The sequence below is a fragment of the Melanerpes formicivorus genome, unplaced genomic scaffold (genome assembly GCF_026170545.1).
Source record: "Melanerpes formicivorus ecotype bairdi unplaced genomic scaffold, bMelFor1.0.p_v2 SCAF_34, whole genome shotgun sequence".
Classification (NCBI taxonomy): Eukaryota; Metazoa; Chordata; class Aves; order Piciformes; family Picidae; genus Melanerpes; species Melanerpes formicivorus.
In genome coordinates, this window is record NW_027142386.1 from 1,376,049 (window position 1) to 1,398,516 (window position 22,468).

General features: G+C 60.2%; 1 protein-coding gene across 1 annotated transcript; it reads right to left on the reverse strand.

The window, feature by feature from the left end:
• Positions 1 to 719: 719 nt before the first annotated feature.
• Positions 720 to 21,884, reverse strand: LOC137450123 (nuclear receptor ROR-beta-like). The gene is made up of 10 exons (XM_068156340.1): positions 21,725 to 21,884; positions 11,915 to 12,000; positions 11,666 to 11,807; positions 9,518 to 9,931; positions 8,815 to 8,936; positions 8,364 to 8,496; positions 6,743 to 6,850; positions 6,168 to 6,278; positions 5,364 to 5,476; positions 720 to 4,581 (listed from the first exon to the last, which is right to left on the reverse strand). The coding sequence occupies exons 1-10, from the start codon at positions 21,729 to 21,731 to the stop codon at positions 4,420 to 4,422; spliced, it is 1,398 nt and encodes a 465-aa protein (XP_068012441.1). The 5' UTR covers positions 21,732 to 21,884; the 3' UTR covers positions 720 to 4,419.
• Positions 21,885 to 22,468: the final 584 nt, after the last annotated feature.

Sequence of the window (22,468 nt, forward strand, 5' to 3'; positions counted from 1 at the left end):
GGAAACAGCTCTTTGAAGTGAGTTCCAGCCAGGCTTAGGGCTTCTCAAGCAGGGATGAGGACAAAACCCCAGCCCCAGAGGGCAAGAGTTCAGAGCTGACATTTTCCTGTCTTTTAGAACTTTCTTATCAGAGAATCACAGAACAAAGGGTTTGGAAGGGACCTCTGGAGAGTATCAACTCCCCTGCCATGGGCAGGGACACCTCCCACCAGCCCAGGCTGCTCAAGGCCTCATCCAGCCTGGCCTTGAGCACCTCCAGGCAGGAGGCAGCCACAGCCTCCCTGGGCAACCTGTGCCAGGCTCTCCCCACCCCCCCTCTCAACAATTTCTTCCTCATCTCCACTCTCAGTCTCCCCTCTCCCCTCTCCCAGCTCAAAGCCATTGTCCCTTGTCCTGGCACTCCCAGCCCTTGTCACCAGTCCCTCCCCAGCTCTCCTGGAGCCCCTTCAGCTCCTGGCAGGCTGCTCTGAGGTCTCCCTGGAGCCTTCTCTTCTCCAGGCTCAACAGCCCCAACTCTCCCATCCTGTCCTCACAGGGGAGGTTCTGCAGCCTTCTGATCATCTTGGTGGCCTCCTCTGGACCCTCTCCCAGCAGCTCCAGGTCCTCTTTGTGCTGGGGACCCCAGAAGTGGAGGCAGTGCTGCCTGGAAACGTCGTGCAGTGCCTTCCAGAACACAGCTCACCGCAGACCTTTCTCATCCAGACATTATATTAACTTTTTATTTAATGTCCTGAAAAATTCAGACAATGCTTTTTTTCTTTTTCTCTTTTCCTTCCCCCCTCCCCCACACCCCCATTTTATTTGTGTGTGTGTGTGTGTGTGTGTGTCCTTAAATAAAACCTTTCTCCCTCCCCCTGCCCTCCCTTCCCAGCCGACCGCTCCCACAGAGGAAAAATTTATTTAGTTCTTTTCTTTTCTTTAAAAAAATAGAAATTACAATCTTACAAGACAGAACATTCCATGAGAACAGAAGCATCTTCCTAACCTCTAAAAAGGATGGGGTGGGGGGGGGGGGGAAAAAAACCCCACATCTCCAGGGAACCTGTCAGTATCTACAGGTCAGACAGGGCCGGGGTGGGGGGTGGTGTGTGGAGAGGGAGGAGAAAAGAGGAGGAGGAGAGGGTGGGAAAGGGAAAAGAACAAAACAAAACACTTTCTCCATTCCTTCCTTTCATTCATAGAGATAAAAAATAACATCAAACCGACTTGGAGCTTCATATAGTTGCGTCTCTTTTGCACCAACATTCACAAGAATATATATTAGAGATCTATTTTAACCATTTGTATACACAGTGTGAGGGTTCTGGAGCGAGGGGCAAGGGGGGTGGGGTGGGGTGGGGTGGGGTGGGGGGAAATGCACACTCAGCAGACAGACAGACACAACATCAACCTGCCCCTGGAGAAGAGCAACCCTCCCCCACCACCCCCCCACCTCCACCTCCCAGGGCTGCCCTTGCCCCGGGGCACAGGATCCACTGCCCCCCCACCTCCTCGCTGGGCAAAGCAAGTGGGGTGGAAACACCTGCAAGGTGCCAAGGACCCAGCATCGAGGTGAGTTGGGGTGCTTGGGGCTCCCTTGCATCATCCCCACCAGCCCCCCCGTGGCACTGGCACCGGGAAGAGCCCAAATTTCCCTTTTTCAGGCCTTTCTCTCCCGGCTTCTCGATGTGCCCTTGCCCTGCCAGCTTGGTGCCTGGCTCCGTGCCCGGCTCTGCTGAGCTGCTGTCTCTTGGGGGCACTGAGGGAGCATGAGGGACACCTTGGCACGGGTGCCACTGGCCACGTCTTGGGGTGAGCAGCCAGCCAAGGCTGCAGCCAGCAGAGCTGCTGGGATGGGGCTGCCCTCACCTCTCCGTCCCTTCCATTGTGCTGCCCGTGCTGGGCCAGCAAGCACTGAACCGCCGCTGAATCGCTCATCCCTCCCCCAGGAATCATCCCATGGACCAGTCAGGTCCTCTCAAGAGAATTGAAAAGTGCAGGTCCCCACGGTTTGGCAGCCGGGTTACAGCTGTTCCACGCTTCCAGCCTTCCCCAGATCCCCGCGGGGGCTTCTCCTTGCTCCTTAGCCCAACTCTCCCCCGCGGGCTGGGCATCGCGGTGCAGGCTGAAGGAGCGTAGCTGGTGTGGAGGGCTGGCCCTGGCCCCCCTGTAAGGTGCTTTCTTGCTTTCTTTGCCAGATGAAATGAGAAGGGTGCTGTTGACCATCCTTGGCTGATGAGTACTGAGGACATCAAGAAGGGTCTGTGCTTTTTCCCACCCCCCCTAACACATCAAACCTCCCGTGGCCGGGAGAGGAGCTGCTGCTGTCCTGCAGGGACAGAGGGCGAGACTCCTTCCCAAAGCAGCTTCGTTCCCTCCGGTGCTTTTCCCTGCTGAGAAGAGCCAGGAATGTGAGTGGTGCTGTCAGAAATGATTCTCCAAACAAAGGCACAACCCTCCAGATGGAAAAGGCAGCGCTGACATCTCACTTCTCACCGGCCCTAGGAGCCAAGAGGGCAGGAAGCAAGCAGGGCGCATCCCCGCCCCAGCGCACACCGCGTTGGCACTCGACGTGGCAGCCTTCACCACATACCTGGGCTCCAACCCTGTGGTGTAGAGAAAGCAGCTGAGGAGCTCCACTGTGCTCCAAGCAGCAGCTCAAGATGGCTGCCAGCAAAACCATGGCAGGGAACAGCACAGGCCCAAGTTCTTCCCTGTTTTATGCTGAGGCAGAAATCCCATCGGCTTCCTGCTGAGTCTTCCCTGGTTGAGGCTGGTCTGTGGTCTTCCCTGTGAGGTCTTTTAACCTAAAGGATGAATATCCCCAACCACTGCTAAGAAAGCTGCTTGGTTAGCTGCAGGGGTGCAATTATGGACTTGAAGGTCTTCAGCTGAAGCTCGAGGATGGGGTTGGACACAGGAGAGACCAACACAAAGCAGGAAGGGGCTTGGGATTTTAGCCCTTTGTCAGCAGAAACTGGGGCTGCCTTGGAGCAGGTTCTTCCCTTGTAGCTTTTGGCATTGGCTGCAGGAGGAGTAGGAACAGGGACGGAAAAAACCTCTGCAGAGCCTGGCTGGAGAGTCCCTTGAGCAGCCCTGCTGGCTGCAGGCTATTGCAGCATCACCACACAAACCCAATCCCTTCTGAACCTTCTGAGACTCCCAAGCTCAGAGCAGCAGGTCCAGAGCACACCACCACTGCAGGATAAGGACATTGTGCTTCCCCTGGACCTCAAGGGGCAGCTTCTCTCCCTAACAAGTTCTCAGTTCCTGCTCACTGGAGAGCAGCCCCCAAAAGAGCAGGTCTCAAGAGCATCTTGGAGGTAAAAGCTTGGGTCCAACTCATGCTGCTCCCAGTGGTCCCAGCGCAGGAAGGGTAGTGGGACTGGTGTGACTGCGTGGAGGTGGAAGGTGGAGAAGCCAGGAGCTGGGATTTGGCCACAAGTTGCAAGGTCAAAGCCTCTCTTGGGAGAGCGTTCAGGATGCAGAGAGGTGGCACAAGATGGGTGGACCTGCTGAATGGGCTCCCAAATGCCAGGCAGCTGCCAGCTGGAGTTGGCCAAAAATGCTGCAACAGTGGCACAGAGACCCTGCAGAGCTTTTCCTCCACCACGCTGGGATCCTTTCCCTCAAATCAGCCTCTTCCATGGGAAAATCCTGCACTGAATCCCAGCCTGGCCACAGCTGGAGCTTTCTCAGCCAAGCTCCTGAGGTCACCCAGCCTTGGGAGAAAGAACAAAGCAAAGGCCCTGCCTTCAGCCTCTCCTCAGCTCCAGCCAGGAGCCCAAAGCTGCCTGGCTCAGCCCTGGTCCAGCCGTCTACATCTCCCCTTCTTCATCCCATGCCTTGTGCTTGGGTTTAAAACAAACAAACAAACAAAAGACACAAACAAACAAACAAACAAAAAACAACCCACCAAAAAAACAAAACAGAAAAAACCAACCCCCAAAGCAACAGAAAAAGAATAACAATTAAAAACCAATTAACAGTCAGATCTGACAAGTGCAGGCAGGACAGCGGGAAGGGGCCCTGTGCGCTGCCCGGCTCCCTGTCCTGCCAGGAGGAGTCGGTCCTGGTGCCCTGCCAGGAGCATCTCTCCTCTCCCAGGTGGAGATTTCACATTCATTTCACTGCTGTGGCAAAGTCTCTTTGCTTTTTTTTTGTGGTTTTTTCTTTCTTTTTTTTTCCTTCAAGGTGCTTTACATTCAAGAGCTATTGCAGTCCCCAGTGAGGACGTGGGGGCTAGGGGGGGGAGGATTCTCACCACACACCCCCCCCCTCACCAAAGCCCCTCCAGATTCTCTTGAGTTTGATTGGGTTTTGTTTGATTTCACAAAGCTGCCCCAAACCTCTGAAGTTTAGTTCTGTCTCCAAATGTTTGGGGTGGGGGGGGTGGGGGGGGTTGAGGGGGAACTGGAAGGGGGCCAGTGGCTCCCAGCCTTAGCTCTCCCGTGGGTCGCTGTACTGGAGCTCTGAGTTGAAGACCTCCTTATAGAGGGGTGGGAAGTTCATGGCGGTCTCTGGGTGCAGCAGACGGAAAAATTCCAGCTTGTCCAAGTGCAGGTTGCAAATGGTCTTCATCAAGGGCAGCTTGGAAACCATCTGCAGAGAAAGGAGGAGCTGATGACCTGGGGGTTCCAGGCCGGTGTCCCTCAGGGAATCACAGCATGGCAGGGTTTGGGAGGAACCTCTGGAGATCACTGAGTCCAGCCCTCCTGCCAGAGCAGAAGCAGCCAGGGCAGGTCACACAGGAACACCTCCAGGTGGGCACTGGAAGTCTCCATTGAAGGAAACTCTCTCCAGGGCTCTGCTACCCTCACAGTACAGAAGTTCCTCCTCAAGTTCAGATGGAACTTCCTCTGTTCAAGCTCATGTCCATTACCTCTTGTCCTGTCACTGGGGACCACTGAGATAAGTCTGGCCCCACCTTCCTGATCACACCACCATCCCACCTCCCTTGGGGACAAGGCGGTAGGTTTGGGGACCACTGACTCTGCTCAGTGCCAGGGTTATCAGCAGACACCTCCCACACCTTCGGGCAGCCTGGCAGCAATATGATCCTGCCTCAAACCTATGCCTCCCAGTGCCCTCCATCCCAGCAACATCCTGCCCAAAGTGCTCCTGAAATGCCTCCTGTTGCCCCAAACAGCCACTGCCTGCTGCAGTGCCAGGCTCAGTGGCACAGGGCTGCCTCCTTCTGCACCATGACTGGGATGCTGGGCCCTTGGAAAGAGAAATTCTGCCCCTCCTGGGGGAGGTCCCAGGGCTTGCCCCACAGAACCCCCAGAGGTGGCTGAGGAGCTGTGGCACAGCCTCATCACCCCGTGGCACCGGGGCCATGCCCTGGCTCAGTGCCCTGCATGGCACAGAGGCAGCTCTGCTACCTTTGAGAGCTTGTCCTCAGCGGAGTGTTTCTTCCTGATCTCGTGCTGCAGGGCCACATAGATCTTGTCCTGGAGCTTCTGCACCTTCTTGGATTCCGTCAGCCACGGGCGATCTGCAGGAGACAGCTGGGTCAGAGCCACCACACACTCAAGAAGTTGTTTGGGTTGGAAAAGCCCTCTGAGAGCATCCAGTCCAACACCAACCCAACCCCGCCATGGCCACCAAACCATGGCCCCAAGTGCCATGGCCACAGGGTTCTGGAACACCTCCAGGCATGGGGACTCCACCACCTCCCTGGGCAGCCTGTGCCAAGCCCTGACCACTCTGGCAGCAAAAAAAATATTGTTCCTCATCTCCAACCTAATCCTCCCCTGGCACAATTCCAGGCCATTTCCTCTCCTTCTATCTCCTGATCCTAGGGAGCAGAGCCCAACCTCCACCGCACTGAAGCCTCCTCTCAGGGAGCTGCAGAGAGCAATGAGGTCTCCCTCAGCCTCCTCCTCTCCACACTAACCACCCCCAGCTCCCTCAGCTGCTTCTCCTCAGCCCTGTTCTCCAGACCCTTCCCCAGATTTGTTGCCCTTCTCCAGCCCCTCAATGTCCTTCTTGGAGTCAGGGACACAAAACTGCTGCCAGGATTTGAGGTGTGGCCTCACCAGTGCCTCGACCACGACCACATCCCTGGTCCTGCTGGCCACAGCACTGCTGACACTCCAATCACTTCGAGGTCAGCTTTGGCAGGAGATCCCTCCCCACCTCCCCAGCTGGTCCCTGGTGCAGTGTGCCCTCCCCAGCCCCTGTACCCGGGGAGAGCAGGACAGCAGCAGTGAAGAGAGCGAGCTCCTCGTCCGACAGCTGCAGGCGGCACAGGGTCCTCCCCAGCTCAAAGACGGCGCCAATGAGGTCATCACAGCCTGGGCAGGGCAAGAGGAGAAGGTCACAGCTCCATGCTGCCCACTGGCACCCCCACACCTGCACAGCACACTGGGTAACCCCATGGCACCCAGAGCCTAGAAAGCTTTTGGCTCCAGCCTCCCCTCAGGGAGCTGCAGAGAGCAATGAGGTCTCCCTCAGCCTCCTCCTCTCCACACTAACCACCCCCAGCTCCCTCAGCTGCTCCTCCCCAGCCCTGCTCTCCAGACCCTTCCCCAGCTTTGTTGCCCTTCTCTGACCCTGCTCCAGCCCCTCAATGTCCTCAATGTTGCCCAAAACCAATCCCAATATTCAAGCTGTGACCTCCCCAGTGCCCAGTCCCAGGGGTTCAATCCCTGCTCCTTCTGGCCGCTCCAGTTGCACTGCTCAGATGCTGCAAACCTCAGCCCTGGGCAGGTGTCAGGAGCAGAACAAAGGCCCAAGAGAGCCCCAGCAAAGCTCTTACCCAGAGACTTGAACATCTGCATGCCACCAAACTTGCCCTCAAAGAGGATGGTGTTGTTCAAGGGGTTGAAGGCTCGGATCATGCGGATCAGGAGCACCTCCAGGCAACCTGACGTAGGCAGAGAGAGCGCAGACCAGGGCAGGGCAGGGCAGGGGTTGGGGTGGGGGAGTTCCATCATCCCAGGACCAAGTATATATATAAGAGAGAGAGAAAAGCCCCCAGGGCAAGGTTGAAGTCCAGATTGGTCATTCCCCAGAGCAGAATTCCAACACATCCAGGTTGGGTTTGGAGGTTGTGGGGGTGGTTGGTTTTTGGGGGGGAAGGGGGTTCCAATTGCGCCCACAAATATTTCACCATAGGGAAATATCATCCAGGCGGGGAGGGGGCAGGCACGGCCGGAGCGGGGTCGTGGCGGAGCACCCAGAGAGGAGAGGGTGAACACAAAGGAGTGAGAAGAAAGTGGAAGGAAGAAACGAAAGAAGGAGTTAAAATTGCAGCCTGGAGGGCCCAGGCCAGCTCTGGCTTCGGGGCACAGCACCCTGCTGGGACACTGCCACACATCCCCCAGGGCAGGCTCAGGCTCAGCTCCCCAGCCCTGAAGGTTTAGAAACCAGGAGGCTTTCGCCACGGCTTTGGGTTTGGTTTCTTTGGGTGGTTTGGGGCTGGGTTCCCTCACCTGGGCACAGTGTGGTGGGCAGGTGGGGGACATAGGTGTGCACTGCCATTGTCCTCCTCCTCCCATTCTCCTGCTGGGAGAAGAGGCCAATCCTTTCCTCTTCTCCCTTCCTGCTCCCCTTTGGGTTTGGCACCCCCTTTCCTGGGGGAAAATCCTGCTGTGCTCATGTCCATCCCCGTTTCTGGGGGACATCTGGTGAAGAGTGACCATGGAGAAAAGCCTCTGCCCAGGGTGGCCACTTCCCCACGTCCCTCTCTACACCATCGCCTTGCAGGTCACCTTCAGCTCCTTCCAGCCCAGTACCCACTGCACCCGGGGGGCAGCCAGGGTGGCAAGGGAGGGGAAGCTTCCAAAAGGAAAGCAGAGCCAAGAAAAAGGGTGGGATACACCTTTGGCACCATGGCTGCTGCCTGGGAGAGGTGTTGGGGACACGAGGGGGGCAGTGAGGATGTGAGGTGGGCAGGGATGTGATGGGGTCAGCAGGGACATGATGGGAATGGCAGGGATGGGATGGGAATAGCAGGAACACAGTGGGGATGGCACAGATGGGATAGGGAGAGCAGGGATGGGACAGGGAGAGCAGGGATGGGATAGGGAGAGCAGGGATGTGAGGGGAATGGCAGGGATGTGATAGGGATTGCAGGGATGGGACAGCAGGGATATGGGAAGGGTGGCAGGGATGTGGTAAAGATGGGACAGGGGCAGCAGGCATATGAGAGGGATGGCAGGGACACAGAGGGAACAGAAGGGATGCAATGGGGAAGGCAGGGAGGTGATGAGGACGGCAGGGATGGGATGGGGACGGCAGGGAGGCGATGGGGACGGCAGGGAGGCGATGGGGAGGGCGGGGACATGTCTGGGACACTAGGGACGTGGCATGGCTGCTGGGGGTGTGGCAGGGCTGCTGGGGGTGTGGCAGGGCTGCTGGGGCTCCCCAGCCCTTACCAGCTTTCAGGAGGATGATTTGGTCGTTCTGGCACAGCTCCATGAAGCCGTCGATGCGCTTGGCAAACTCCACCACGTACTGGATGGCATTGGAGATCTGCAGCGAGCACTGCTGCCACATGGCCTCGCAGCTCTGCCGGCACAGGGGGGACGTCCCTCAGGGCTTTGCTGCCACCCCATCCCCTGGGCTTTGCTGGCCCCTGGCTACCCTGCCCCCTCCCACCGCACCTCGCAGGGCAGGGAAGGGACCCCCAGGTGCTGTGCCACCCACAGGGTTTAGTGGTGCTAGGACACCTCTGCCACCACCAATCCCCCTCCCTCCCCCCCAGCGCTGGGGTTTTGCAGCTGCCAAAGCACCAAAAGACGCAGGCGCAGCAGCAGGGGGTGGCAGTGGCCCTTGCTGAGGGCTGCAGGGACAGGGAGCTGGTGGGACCCGGGCAGTGGCACTCACCTTGCTCTGCAAGGCACGGACCTCCTCGGGGGAGTAGAGGCTCCATGCCAGGCGCTTGAGCTCCTCCGTTGTGTACTGGCACGTCTCCAGGTGCGACTTCACCACGTTCTGGGCCACCCGGTCTGCAAGGAGAAGGCAATGGGCAGTGAGCCCCCCGGGACCTCGCCAGCGCCCCCTCTCCCCACACCCTGACGTTGTCCTTTCCCCCTGTGTCTTGGAGGCTGCTGGGGCTGGAGGCTGGCAGAGCAGTGGGGCTCATGTGTGGTGCTGCAGGGATCTGATGACAGATGGGGCATCAGGGGCTGTCCCCAAGGCAGAAGGGGGATGCTCTGCATGAGCTGAGGGGCTCCCACGCAGCGCCACAGGCATGTCAGGACAGATGGGGCATCAGGAGTTGTCCCTGAGGCAGAGGAGAGGACTCCCATGCAGTGCCAGGGGGAGCTGGGGACAGATGGGCTCTCAGGTTGTCCCCAAGGCGGGGGGTGGGATGCTCGGCATGACCTCAGGTGCACCAAGCACCATCGGCGCTCATCCTGGAGGAGGGAACAGCCTTGGGTCTGCTCCGCGAGCCCAGGCTGGGTCAGTGCCTTGCTGCAAGCCCTCCCGGTGCGGTGTGGGCACCAGGCGCCCTGCGAGGCTGCACCGAGCAGCGTGCCCAGCGCTGCACACCCTGGCACGGCGGCAGGGCCCCCCCGCGGCTCACCGATCTCCAGGACGGAGATGTCGGCAGCGAGCTGGCCGCCCTCCAGCCCGCCGTGGGCGAACAGCCCCGGCTCCAGCATCAGCTCGTAGACAGACTCCTGCTTGATGAGGGTGGCATCAGCCACGTCCAGGCTGGACTGGTCGGGCGAAGGCTGCGCCGAGGCGAGCAGGTCGAGGTTGTAGTAGGTGCTGCTGCCATCGGGAGTGAGGGGGAAGTCGAAGAGGAGCCCATCCGACAGCGTGGAGATGTCGTCCAGGTCCGAGAGCCCGCTGCTGACGCTGGTGGTGTAGACTCGGCTCAGCGGCTCGGGCTCCTCCTTGGTGCCACCGCTCTGCTCCTGGCTCTGCTGATGCTTCTGCACCTCGGCGTAGAGGCTGTCCCGCTGCTTCTTGGACATGCGCCCGAACTTCACCGCTGCCCGGGGAGGACACAGCAGAGCGCCCGCGTCAGGGAGGCTGCGCCCAGCGGAGCGGAGCGGAGCTGCCCCCTCCTGCCCGCCCTGGGCAGGCTCCTGGGCAGCTCGCAGGATGGGGGAGTACAAGCCCCGAGCGCTGCAGGGACCTGGCAGATGCAGCCCCCACCCCAGACCGCCCCTGGGTCGAATGACACTGAATGACACAAGCCCTGAAGAAAAGGCCTTGGGGATGCTGGTGGACCAACAGGAGCCAGCAGTGAGCACTTGCAGCCCGGAAGGCAAATCACATCCTGGGCTGCAGCAAGAGAAGTGTGGCAGCAGGTCGAGGGAGGCGATTCTCCCCCTCTGCTCCACTCTGCTCAGACACCACCTGAAGTACTGGGTCCAGTTCTGGAGCCTCTGTTACAAGAAGGATCTGGAGGTGCTGGAAGGTGTCCAGAGAAGGGCCACAAGGATGAGCAGAGGGCTGGAGCTACTCTGCTGCAGGGACAGGCTGAGAGAGTTGGGGTTGTTCAGTCTGGAGAGGAGAAGGCTTCAGGGAGACCTAATTGTGGCCTTCCAAGATCTGAAGGGGGCTACAAGAAAGCTGGGGAGGGACTTGTGAGGGTATCAGGGAGTGATAGGACTGGGGGGGATGGAGCAAAACCAGAAGTGGGGAGACTGAGACTGGATGTTAGGAAGAAGTTGTTCCCCAGGAGGGTGGTGAGAGCCTGGCACAGGCTGCCCAGGGAGGTGGTGGAAGCCTCCTGCCTGGAGGTGTTTGCAGCCAGGCTGGAAGTGGCTGTGAGCAACCTGCTGTAGTGTGAGGTGTCCCTGCCCATGGCAGGGGGTTGGAACAGGCTGAGCCTTGAGGTCCCTTCCAGCCCTGACAATTCTGTGATTCTATGACCCAGATGGATTTCAGTGAAGAAATATTTACAACATGGAACCATGGATGTGGTGAGACTGGGAGAGACCTTGGAGCTCATCTTGTCCAACCACTCACCTGGAGCTCACAATCTACCACTGCTGCTGAGCCACATCCCTCAGCACCATATCCTTGTGTCTCTCAAAGCCCTCCAGGGATGGGGACTCCACCACCTCCCTGGGCAGCCTGTGCCAGTGCCTCAGAACCCTTCCTGGGAAGCCAGTTTTCCTCTTCCCCAACCTGGACTTCCCCTGGCACAACTTGAGGCCACTGCCTCCTGTCCTTGTTGCATGTGAGAAAGAATAAAGCCCCATCTGGCTCCAGCCTCCTCTCAGGAGCTGTAGAGAGCAATGAGGTCTCCCTCAGCCTTCTCTTCTCCACACTAAACACCTCCAGGTCACTCTCCTCAGCCCTGTTCTCCAGACCCTTCCCCAGCTTTCTTGCCCTTCTCTGGACCTGCTCCAGCTCTTCAGTGTCCTTCTTGGAGTGAGAGGCCCAAATCTGAACTGAGCCTGGGCCAGACAGAGCAGTGCTGCAGAGCACCCATGACAGAGAGACCATGGTCAGGTCTCCTGGTTTGGCACCACGTTCATGCTCCCTGTGCCCGTCCAAACGAAAGGACCTCGCATGCTCTCCTCTTCTGCAGACCGCCCCCCCCAGCTCCCTCGGCTGCTCCCCGCCGGTCCCTTCCCCAGCTGCGCTGCTCTCCCTGCTCCCCAAACCCCTTCTTTCCCCGAGACGGCTCCGCGGGCAATGCAGCTGCAGCCGTGAGGAGGCGAGTTGGGAGGAGCAGAAGGGGCCCCTGGGCCCCGCGGGCACCACTCACCGTCGCGGGACATGCCCAGGGCCAAGCATTTCTGCAGGCGGCAGTGCTGGCAGCGGTTGCGGTTGGTGCGGTCGATCAGGCAATTCCTCTGCCGGGAGCAGGAGTAGCTGGCGTTGTTCTGCTGGCTCCGCCGAAAGAAACCCTGCGCGGCATGGGGGAGGTGTCGCCCAAGTGCCCTTAGGGATGCCAGCCCCCGAGGCCACCCCCTTGCCCCGCCGGGCTCCCGTCTCTGCGCGCCCCGGGGCTCACCTTGCAGCCTTCGCAGGTGATAACGCCGTAGTGGATCCCCGAGGACTTGTCTCCGCAGATCTTGCAGGGGATCACCTGGATTTGGGCTGCGGTGGAGGGGAGGAGAAGGAGAAGCCCTCTGGTTAATCAGCAGTGGGCACTGAACTGAGCGAGGAGGTGGCAGCAGGCCCAGCCCTGCTTACAGCATCTGGGGAAACTGAGGCACAAGAGCAGCAGCCGCCAGCAGCTCAGCCCTTCCCACGGACCCCTCGAGAATGTTTGTCTTCAGAGATACCCCAAAAAAGCCTATGCAGGGCATGGGGTACCCCCATCCACACCCCCACCATCCTCTCCAGCACCAGGAGCTGGGTTGAAAAGCCCTTTGAGCTACACGGTCACAGCACCTTTGTGCAGCAGCCTGCCCCAGAGCCTGGGCTGGAAGCATTCCCCACAATGGGGGGCACCCAGCAGAGAGGGGAGACACTGGAACAGGTTGCCCAGGGAGGCCATGGATGTTCTCTCCCTGGATGTGTTCAAGGCCATGCTGGATGAGGCCTTGAGCAGCCCGGGCTGGTGGGAGGTGTCCCTGCCCATGCAGGGGGCTGGAGCTGGATGAGCTTTCAGGTCCTTTCCAACCCAACCCAGTCTGTGATTCCATGATCCTCATCGCAGGGACACCCTCAGCACAGGAACTATCCCATCCCTGCAGCAACAGATGCTCATGTGCTGGGGGTCTGGCTTAAGCAGAGGGTCTGGAGGGCCCCCAACCCACCCACCCTCCGCCCCCCCCCGCCCCCCCGAGTAGTTCCTTCAAAGCCCAGGACCGATATAGCCATCGCTGGCTCAAGGTCCTGGCCCCTTCCCCCCACAAATCCGCTTCCCTCCCTGCTTCTGCTTCGCTGGCACTGAGCTGCTAATAGGCTTCGTCCTCCTCATTTTCCAGCTGCCCCAGTTCTGGGCTGGCTCTGCCCACCCTGCTCACGCCGGGGGTGGGGGGGGACGTGGGGCACCCCCGGGACTCGTACGTGCCTCCCAGCATCTCTGCACCCTCTAATCCCTGCTCCAGCCTCCACATCCCCTGGGGTTGGCTCTCCAGGGTGCTGGACAGCGGCTGCCACACCAAAATACCCACCCTCCCCTCCCCCCCCGGCAGATTATGGCTATTTCAGACCTGCTGGGCCTGAGCAAATCCCTGCCAGGGTAATTCCCTTCTGCCTCTCCCCTGCTCAGAGGCGTTCTGGGGGTTGCTGGTCCCTGGGGCCACCTCAGCAGGTGGCAGCCCCGATGCTTGGCCAGCATCAACTGCACCCTGACACCCCGCAGTGCCCCGGGGTCTCCTGCTGCTTTGGGAGAGGCTGGGCTGGGCCAGCATGAGCCTGGATGGGCAGAGAGGCAGTTGGGCTGTGATCGGTCCCCTGGGGATGCCGGCTGTCCCCCTAGGCTGTCATTGGCTCCCCAGGGATGCTTTTGGTCCCCCAGGGATGCCATCTGACTCCCCAGGGCTGCTCTCATTCCCCTGGGGATACCACTGGACCCCCCTGAGTCCATCAGTGCCCTGGGCATCCCCTTCACCCCCCAAGGATGCCATTGGTCTCCACCTGGGTCGTCATCAAACCCTTGGGGCTACCATCGGTCTCACAAGATGCTGTCAGCCCCCTCCCCCTCCAGGGCTGCCATCAGACCCCTGGGCTGCCATTGGACACCTCTGGGGATGCCATTGACTTGTGCCTGCTTCCAGCCACATGGGGAGGGACACACTCCAAGGCTGGGTGCAGGCAGGGGGATGGATCCTTTCTCCATCCACTGACTCTCTGCTCAGCTCCTGCCCCAAGCTACTTCAGGGTTCACCCAGTAAGGAACACCCCCAGGGCTGTGTCATCATGTCCCCCTGACACAAGGGGGGCACATCCCACCCCTCTGCTCCTCCCCAGAGCCTCTACCCACACCTCTGCTGTACTTTTGGGCCTAGGGTAGCAGAGCCAAGGGCTCAAGGCGGGCAGGGAACAGACAAGGAGCGGGCAGGAACGGGCAGGCATGGGCAGTCCCAGCACATCCTCCAGTCCCAGCCTCCCCTGACTCTGTACCGGCATCACAGCCCTGAGGCCCCCCCCGCCCCCAGCAGGGGACAGAGGCACCAGCAGGGTGCCATGCCACCACCCCTATTTTGCCCGCTGGCACCAACAACCAGGAGACCCCCAGTGCCCATGCCAGCGGGGAGGGGTGCGACCTGCAAACCACGGGAGCCTCTCCCCCACCCTGAACACCCCTGCCCTGTCAGGACTAGGATGGAGGTGGTGGCACCACGGGGGGCATGGGGAGGTGGTGCCACCCCCAGCAGGAAGCAGCGTCGGTTCGTTATGCAACATAATTGCAGCCGCCGGCGGCAGGTGATGCATGGCTGCCGCGCCGCACCCTGCCGCCCGCGGCCGATACTCAGGCACCCTGCAACCACCCCCACTGCGCCTGGCACCGCGGCGGGCACGGCACGGGCACACCACAGCCCCAGCACAGCCCCGGGGCGCTGCTCTGCGAGCCCCATGCGGCCCTGAAAGCCACAGCATCACAGAATGTTAGGGGCTGGAAGGGATCTTGGAAGCTCATCCAGACCAACCTCCCCCTGCCACGGCAGGGTCACCAGAGCAGGTCACACAGGAATGCATCCAGATGGGTCTTGAATTCATCTCCAGAGGGGGAGACTCCACAACCACCCTGGGCAGCCTGTTCTGGTTGCCAGCTCCTGGCAATAGCTCTGTGTGATGGCAAAGGTCAAGTTCTGTCCCCATGCCCCCAAACCTTGGCAGAAGGAAGCCCCTTGAGACCCTGCAGGCAGGGAAGGGACGTTGTACAAGGGCTTGAGGTGACGTGATGAGAGGGAATGGGTGGAAGCTTGAGGAGGGCCTGGAGAAGAGAAAGTTCCAGGGAGACCTCAGAGCAGCTTTCCAGTATGTGAAGGGCTTCAGGAGAGCTGGGGAGGGACTTGTGACAAGGGCTGGGAGTGATAGGATGAGGAACAATGGCTTTGAGCTGGGAGAGGGGAGATTGAGAGTGGAGATGAGGAACAAATTGCTGAGGGTGGGGAGAGACTGGCACAGGCTGCCCAGGGAGGCTGTGGATGCCTCCCCACTGGAGGTGCTCAAGGCCAGGCTGGATGAGACCTTGAGCAACCTGGGCTGATGGGAGGTGTCCCTGCCCATGGATGATCTTGAAGGTCCCTTCCAACCCAAACCATGCCATGAATCTCTGATTCTATGCTGTGGGTGATGTCCCCAGCACCCCTGGATGTTGGGAAGGAGAAGCCCTGACCGCTCACCCTGTGCCTTCAGCCTCTTAGGCCTCTAATTAGCATCCTGCTAATGACCCAGCCGTGCCCACCACCAGCACCTGACCCACTCCTAAGACATTTGCCCCAAATAACTGACGTGGAGATACGGCTGTGGCCCTGGCACGGTGGCAATTACAGCCCAGGACAGCTCCTAATTGCTGCTCTGGTTGTCAGCCCTGGCTGAATCACCATGCCAGCTCCCTCATGCCATGCTCATGTGCCCCCCGAGGACCCCCGGGCTGGCTGGACATCCAGGGACAAGGCAGCAGGAGTGGGTGCTGGGGGTGGCTGCAGCATCACATCACAGCTCCCAAATCTCACCACGTTGGGGGAGGGGGGGGCATGGATACACACAACATCACAGAGATGCCACAGCCTGGGCAAGGCCTCTCTCATGCCTCAGTTTCCCCACCCAAATGCTTGGCTCCTCCTCCTCCCCCTGCAGAAAGAGATTTCTGTCACAGAGTGGTTTGGGTTGGAAAAGCCTTTGAAGATCATCCAGTCCAACCATTACCTAATGGCCATCCCAGCCATCATCTCATGGCCATCCCAGCCACTATCTCAATGCCATCCCAGCCACTATCTCATGGTCATCCCAACCATTACCTCATGGTTGTCCCCACTCATTGCAGGGGGGGGGGGTTGGACAAGATGACCTTTGAGAGTCCCTTCCAACCCGATGCAATCCGTGAATCTGTAACTCTGCCAAGCCTGGTGCTGAACCATCTCCCTCAGCACCACATCTCTGCCTCTTTTGAACCCCTCCAGGGATGGGCAGGCAAACTCCTTCCCCATGCCTTGATGGGGGGAGGATGGGGGTCCTGGCAGCAAACCAAGCCCCTGGCAGGGGGGTGTGTGTGTGTGTGTGTGAGGGGGGAGGTGGCAGCCAGGCTGAAATAAGGGACAGAAAATAAACCCAAATAAAACAATACTAAAGGGTTAAAAAAAATAAATACTAATCTGCAGCCAGCAATTAAAATGTCCCGGCCGAGGTATTTGCTCTCCTCCCACTGTAAACACCTCTTGCCCAACTCCCGGCCCGCTGCCACTGGCCGGTCCTTACGTAAGCGGCACCGTGGCACCGGCCGGCCACGGGGCTCGCCCGTGGTTGGCCCCCGGTCGGTGGCTGCGCGTGGTGGCCCCGTGGCTGGAGCCATCCTGTGCCATCCTGTCCCACTGACACACTTTTCTGCCCGCGGCCCCGGCGCTTGTGTAACACCGCTGCCGTTAACCCTGCCCGCGGCTGCGCCCCGACCTCGCACCCGCCGGCCACGGGACTTCGGGGGGGGCTTTTGGGGGTGATCCCTCGAGCTGGGGACATCCGATTGACACCCCGAGATGCAGCTCTCCATGGGGGACACAGGTTCCTTCTTGCTCGATCTCCAGCTCTCTCACTGCAGGGCGCCCGGGTCGCCCCCCGGACCCAGCACTGTGTCCCTCTGCAGCCCAGCACTGCTTGCTCTGAACCGGGCAGGCGGCTCCGGTGGTTTCGGCAGAGCCAAAGCCGAGCTCCCGGGAACGAGACTCAGCCTTCCTCCCACCCCGGCACACCCTCCTCTCCATCGCCTCTGCCCCAAGGGCGGGCAGCCCCGCTGCACCCCAAAACAAGGCAGGATCTGGCCACTGGGGTCTGGATCCTCCGCTGCACCCCAAAACAAGGCAGGATCTGGCCACTGGGGTCTGGATCCTCCGCTGCACCCCAAAACAAGGCAGGATCTGGCCACTGGGGTCTGGATCCTCTCTGCATGGCACAGGGACCACGGGTGGCCCCATCCTCCTCCTCCTCCTCCTCCCCTCCATCCCTCCTCTTGATCGTATGATCTCACTGCTGGGTGGGGATCACCCCCAAACCCTCAGCACCCCACTGAGCCCCAGGACATGCCACAACCCCACTGCTGCCAGAGGCTTTTGGAGAGGTCCCTGCTCCAGCCAGCTCCACGGGCACTGGGTGGGTGTCTCTGTGGGCACTGGATGGGTGCCTCTGGTTGAGGACACCGTGGGGGGGTGGTTTGGGAGGGCACTGACAGGTCCCTGCAAACTCCAAGGTGAGTCCATGCACCCTTGGGGCTGGGGTCAGGATAGGGCCACCCCCCTCCCCTAGATGGGCAATATGAGGTCACAGGAGCAAAACCACCCCAGGAAGGGGGCAAGCAGCCCAGCTTTGGGTATTCTGGAGGTGGCTCCATGCCCCCGTGGCTGCCCCTGCCCCAAATACCCCCTCGGCTGAGGGGCAAGAGCCAGAGCAAGTGGCTTCCCCAGTGCCCTGGCTCATTACACAGCAAACCTGCTGGGAAAGTAGGTCTGTACCCATCCTGCTGCCACGATCAATGCCACAGGATGGGCACCTCCAGTAATTAACGAGCAGCAGGCCTGCAGCTCCCTGTCACCTCCCAAGCCCCAGACAAGGCACTGAGATGCTCTGGTGCTCGGCCACCACCCCTTCAGCTCAGCACCCAGAGGAGGGGGAGCAGGATGGGTCCGAGCTGCACGGGGACAGACAGGGACCGATTGGAACATGCAGGGACCTGCAATGACCTCTCACTTTCCTATCCCTGCTCCAAACCCCACCTCTGCTCCCTCACCCCCTGCAGCAACCTCCAATCCTGGGCTCCAGTGCTGGACTTCCCACAGGGATCATCCTTGCTGTCTTTTGGGAAGGTGGGCGAGGGGCAGGAGTGATGGAGGGGCAATAAACGAGCGACGAGCTGCCGTGGGGTTTGCTTTTCCACAGGCTCTGGTGCTGCTGCACTTGGGGTCCCCCCCCAGCACGCCAGCTCTCCATCCAAGCCCCGCAAGGGCTGCAGCAGGCGTCTGAAGCACGGCCCCAGTGCGGCGTTCAGAGCTGCAGCTCCTGGCCGCAGGGGCAGCGGCAGCCGCGGGGCCGCGCAGGCAATAAGGAAAACTTCAATTACGCAACCCGGGCCCGGTGCCAGGCGCTGATGCTGGAGGTGGGGACCGGTTTCTTAATTGATTGGCAAAAATTTCCTGGAACCTTTGGGCCGGAACAGGGCTCAGGTGCTCTTCTCCTGGCCCGAGATGACCCCTGGACACCTTGATCCGTGGCCGGTGGCTTTGCCAACGCCCCAAGGCGCCTTCTTTTCCTCGTCGGTGATAGGGGCCTGCCCCCAGCTTGGAAGTCGCAACTGTTGCCCCCCCGCCCCCAGCAGTGTTGGTTGGGCAGTGAAGCTCCCCATGGACACTTCAGCTCTGCCCTGGCTGCTCTGGTTCACCAGCTCCCGTGCCACAGGGCACGGCTCCAAGGCCAGCCACGGCGACACGGGACACAGCCCTTTGCACTTTGGCTTTTGCAGAAGGGTGGCAAAGGTACGGCCCTGGGGAGGGGGACCGGCCACCAGCCCCAAAAGGAGCTTTGGGGGGAGAACCTCACCAGCCCCACGGCTAAATCGGGGCGGAGGGGGGGAGGGGGGGGGGGAATTATCCCTGTGGGGCTAAATAAAGGCAGCGAGAGCGGCTCCGCTCGCCACATCCAATAAACCCGGCAAGATTTAGCCATTAGCAGCTCTTTAAATAGCTGCTGCCGAGTTCAAAGTTAAACGTGACAGGGAGGAGGGGACGGGCGGGACGGGCAGGACCATGCTGCCAGCAGGGCTCTGGCCAGCCTGTGGGGTTAACCCACTGCCACCCACAGGGACACGGCCAACTTCTCCTCGTCACCACACTTTCCCCCTCCAGGTGCTGAACGCTTCGGGGTGAGCAGGGTTGATAATCCCAAATCCTGGCTGGATCCCTCGGGACTCCACGCTGCTGGTGGCGACCTTTCTCCCCTAACCTTATTTTTCAGAGCCAGTCCTTCTCCTTTAACCTTATTTTTGGGAGCCAGAGGGCCACCTTTCTCCCTCAAATTTATTTTCAAGAGGCAAAGGGCCACCTTTCACCCCCAGCCTTATACTCAGGAGGTCCAGAGCCACCCTTCACCCCCAACCTTATTTTTAGGTGGCAAAGAGTCACCTTTCTCCCCTAATTTAATCTTGAGAAAATAAAGAGCCCCCTTTCTCCCCCAACATTTATTTTCAGGAGGCAAAGGACCACCTTTCTCCTCCAACCATATTTGTAGGCGGTGGAGGGAAGAGCCTTTTCTCCCTAACTTTATTTTTGGGAGCCAAGGGGCCACCTTTCTCCCCAACTTATCTTCAGGAGGCCCAGAGCCACCGTTCTCCTTCAACCTTATTTTCAGGAGGCATGGGACCACCTTTCTCCTCTAATTTCATTTCCAGGAGGTAAGGGGCTGCCTTTCTCCCTTGATTTCGTTGTCAGGAGATTAAGAGCCACCTTTCCCCCTCAACCTTATTTTTGCAAGGCAAAGAACCACCTTTCTCCTCCAACCTTATTTTGGAGAGATGCATGGAAAAGTCCTTCTCCCCCCACTCCTTTCTCCCCCCAGCCTTATTTTCAGGAGCCTAAAGGGCCACCTTTCTCCCTCAACCTTATTTTCCCGGAGGCAAAGAACCACTTTTCTCCCCTAGCTTCATTTTCAGGAGGCCAAAAGCCACCTTTCTCCCCTAACCTTATCTCCAGGAGCCGAAGGGCACATCCATCCCCATCCCTACCCCGCGGTACCCGGTAGGGCCAAAGGGTGCTGGCTGTCCTCGCCTGCGCCAGCGTGCTCACGCTGCCTAAACGGGCAGGGAAGCTCCTCCTCCACCCTCTCTGATTTTTCCCAATGACAGATCTAGGTCACTAGGACAAGTCGGGAGGCTGCCGAGCCACCGCACGCTCCTCGCCACGCCGCTTGCAAAACAAGCGAGCGGGAGGGCTGGAAACCCTATAGGATTATACAAGGCAAAGCCTCTCGGCCGGCCCCGGCAATAGCCGCGGCGTGGGGAAGAGCAAGAGGCAGGAGCTGCTGCCGCGGGGCCTGGGGAATGGGGCAGAGAGGTAGCAGTTTGGGGGAAGAAAAGAGAGGTTGAATCGATTGGGCGTCACTGTGCGGCGTTTGGGGCTTTGGAGGGACGCTGAGCTGGGCAGGGAAAAACACTCGATGGGGGAAAGTGATGTGATATGAAGTGTATGTGTGTTGGGGGGGGGGGTGAGGGGGTCGGCCCTTAATTAGGGCCAACGTAGAGTAATTAGGGGTAAAAAACCAAACCAAAACAACAAAACAAAACAGAAAATAAAAGGAAAAAACCCCAAACATTTAAAAATAAAGGAAAAGTTCACCCAGATACTAATTAAGCCTGGTGCTGGCTGTGCCGGGGCTGCGCAAGACAGGCGGTGCTGTTAATTAGGCAGGCGTTAATGCTTCCCTCACTAATAAAGGTGACATCCCGGGATGTCACAGGGCGGGAAGGGGACGCAGGGGGCTCGGATCCCCAGTTCCACCATTACACAAGAGTGTGGCGGGCAGCAGAGGCACAGCACCCACGGCAGCCGCAGCCGTGCCGAGGAAGGAGAAAGAATGATTTGGAGCTTGGAGATGAATGTCCCCAAGAAGTACAACCCGAAGACACCCAAATACCACCTCCCAAAACGCACCCAAACACACACGCCCCAAAACCACACCTCAAGACGTGCACAAGCAGCTCTGGGTGGGGGCAAAGGGCTTGGGCATGGCAGGAGATGGGGGAAAACGGCCTTAAAGGGGGAGGAAAAGCCCACCCTAGGGTGTCAGGTCTCAGCCATGCTCCCAGTAGCTCCATCAGGGAGAGCTGGGTCCAGCCACTGCTGCGTCACTGCCACTGGACCCTGGTGGCTTGTCCCATCAGAGCCTTCCTCCTTCCATCCTCCTCCTCCCAACCACCGGCCTTGCAAAGCAGAGGGTGAGGAGCAGGAATTGTCTTTAAAAAGAGATAAAACCAGAAACCAGATGGGTGCTGGCACAACTCAGCCCCTTCCCTGGGCAAGGGACACCCAAAATCACAGCTGGTCCCTTACCCACAGGAGCCACCCTTCGGCCCCAAACTGGCCCCAAAGCCACCCTGAGGTGGGGGAGAAGAGGGAAGGAAAAAAAAAAAGCCCACAATAAATCCAGCCCTGGTGGGAGCAACATATTGAGGAGGAGATTAAGGGGTTTAGTGCGAGGAAAAGCTTAAGAGCGGGTCTGAGCCGGCGCCGGAAAGCGAAGCAAAATAAACAAGAATTTTATTGAAGGGGGGAGCTGGAGGAGCCCCACAGACCCCGGCAGGGCTGACGTGGGTGTCCCACTCCGTGTCACTAGCGGGGCTGGTGCGCGTCCCCCCCAGAGGGGGCTAATGCAGGCTCCTGCCCCGCTTCCCCGGCTGGGCTGATGCGGGTCCACCCCCGGTCCCTCTCCGGCGGGGCCGATTCGGAGCCCCCCTGCGCCACCAGCGGGGCTGACACGGGATCCCACCGGTACCTCTCCGGCCAGGCTGACGCGGGTCCCCCCCCGGTGTCATCGTCCGGGCAGACGCGGGTTGCCCTCCGACCCGCCACTAGAACCGACGCCGCTTCCCCCCGCGTCCTCCCACCGGGGACAACTTTCGCAGCCCCCTCTCTTCTCGCCGGTTCCCCCCAGTGTCCCCCGTACTCACCCCGCATCGTGGCCGGCGGCGGTCAGGAGCGCGCCGGGGGGCGCATGGGGCGGCGGGGGTGTCCCTGCAGCGGGGCGAACAGCGGCGGCACCGGGAGGCACCGGGCGGCACCGGGCGGCTCTGGCACCTGCCCCTCCGCGGCGCCGCTGACCCACTTCTGCCCGAGCATGCGGCCGTTCACATGACGAGCCCGCCCCGCCTCCCCCCAAATCGGTTTCACTTCCAGCCCCACCTCCTGCCCTTCCTCCTCCTTCTCCTCCTCCAGTCCTGATACGCCGCTCCCGCCCTGCCGCTGCCCGGCGCTGCCGCGCTGGGGCTGCCCCTCGGTTCCCGGGGGCTGTTCAGCCAGCCCCCGCCAGGAGTGCCGAGTGCTGCACCCCTGGGGTGCTGCCCGCCCAGGGGAGGGCTGTGCCGGTGCCCATCTTGTCCCGGCTCGCCCAGGCACGGGGCCCGCTGCGTGTCCCGCTGGATCACCGCCCAAAATTGCTTCACCCCGCTCCCGCTGCGGCCCTGCTGTCCCCTCCCTCGGGGGAGCATAGGGACCCTGGACCCCCACCCCGGGCAGGACAGGTCTTGGGGAGCCCTGGTGAAGGTGCAGATCCGCGGCGCATGTGGCAAGCGCGGCGACCCCCCGGGCAGCCCTACTATGTCCCCACACCACGGTGCAGGTTCTGGGGGGCGAGGGGACATTCTGGGCGGGGACCTGCGGATTGGGAAGTCCACGATGGAAGCTGTGGGAAGCGG

Excerpts from the sequence above, each read along its gene's own strand:
- LOC137450123 (XM_068156340.1), bottom strand. Across the intron at positions 11,808-11,914 it reads TCACCTGCGAAGGCTGCAAG|GGTTTCTTTCGGCGGAGCCA; the intron begins GTGAGCCCCGGG and ends CATGCCGCGCAG. Across the intron at positions 5,477-6,167 it reads TGCTGTCCTGCTCTCCCCGG|ATCGCCCGTGGCTGACGGAA; the intron begins GTACAGGGGCTG and ends TGTCTCCTGCAG.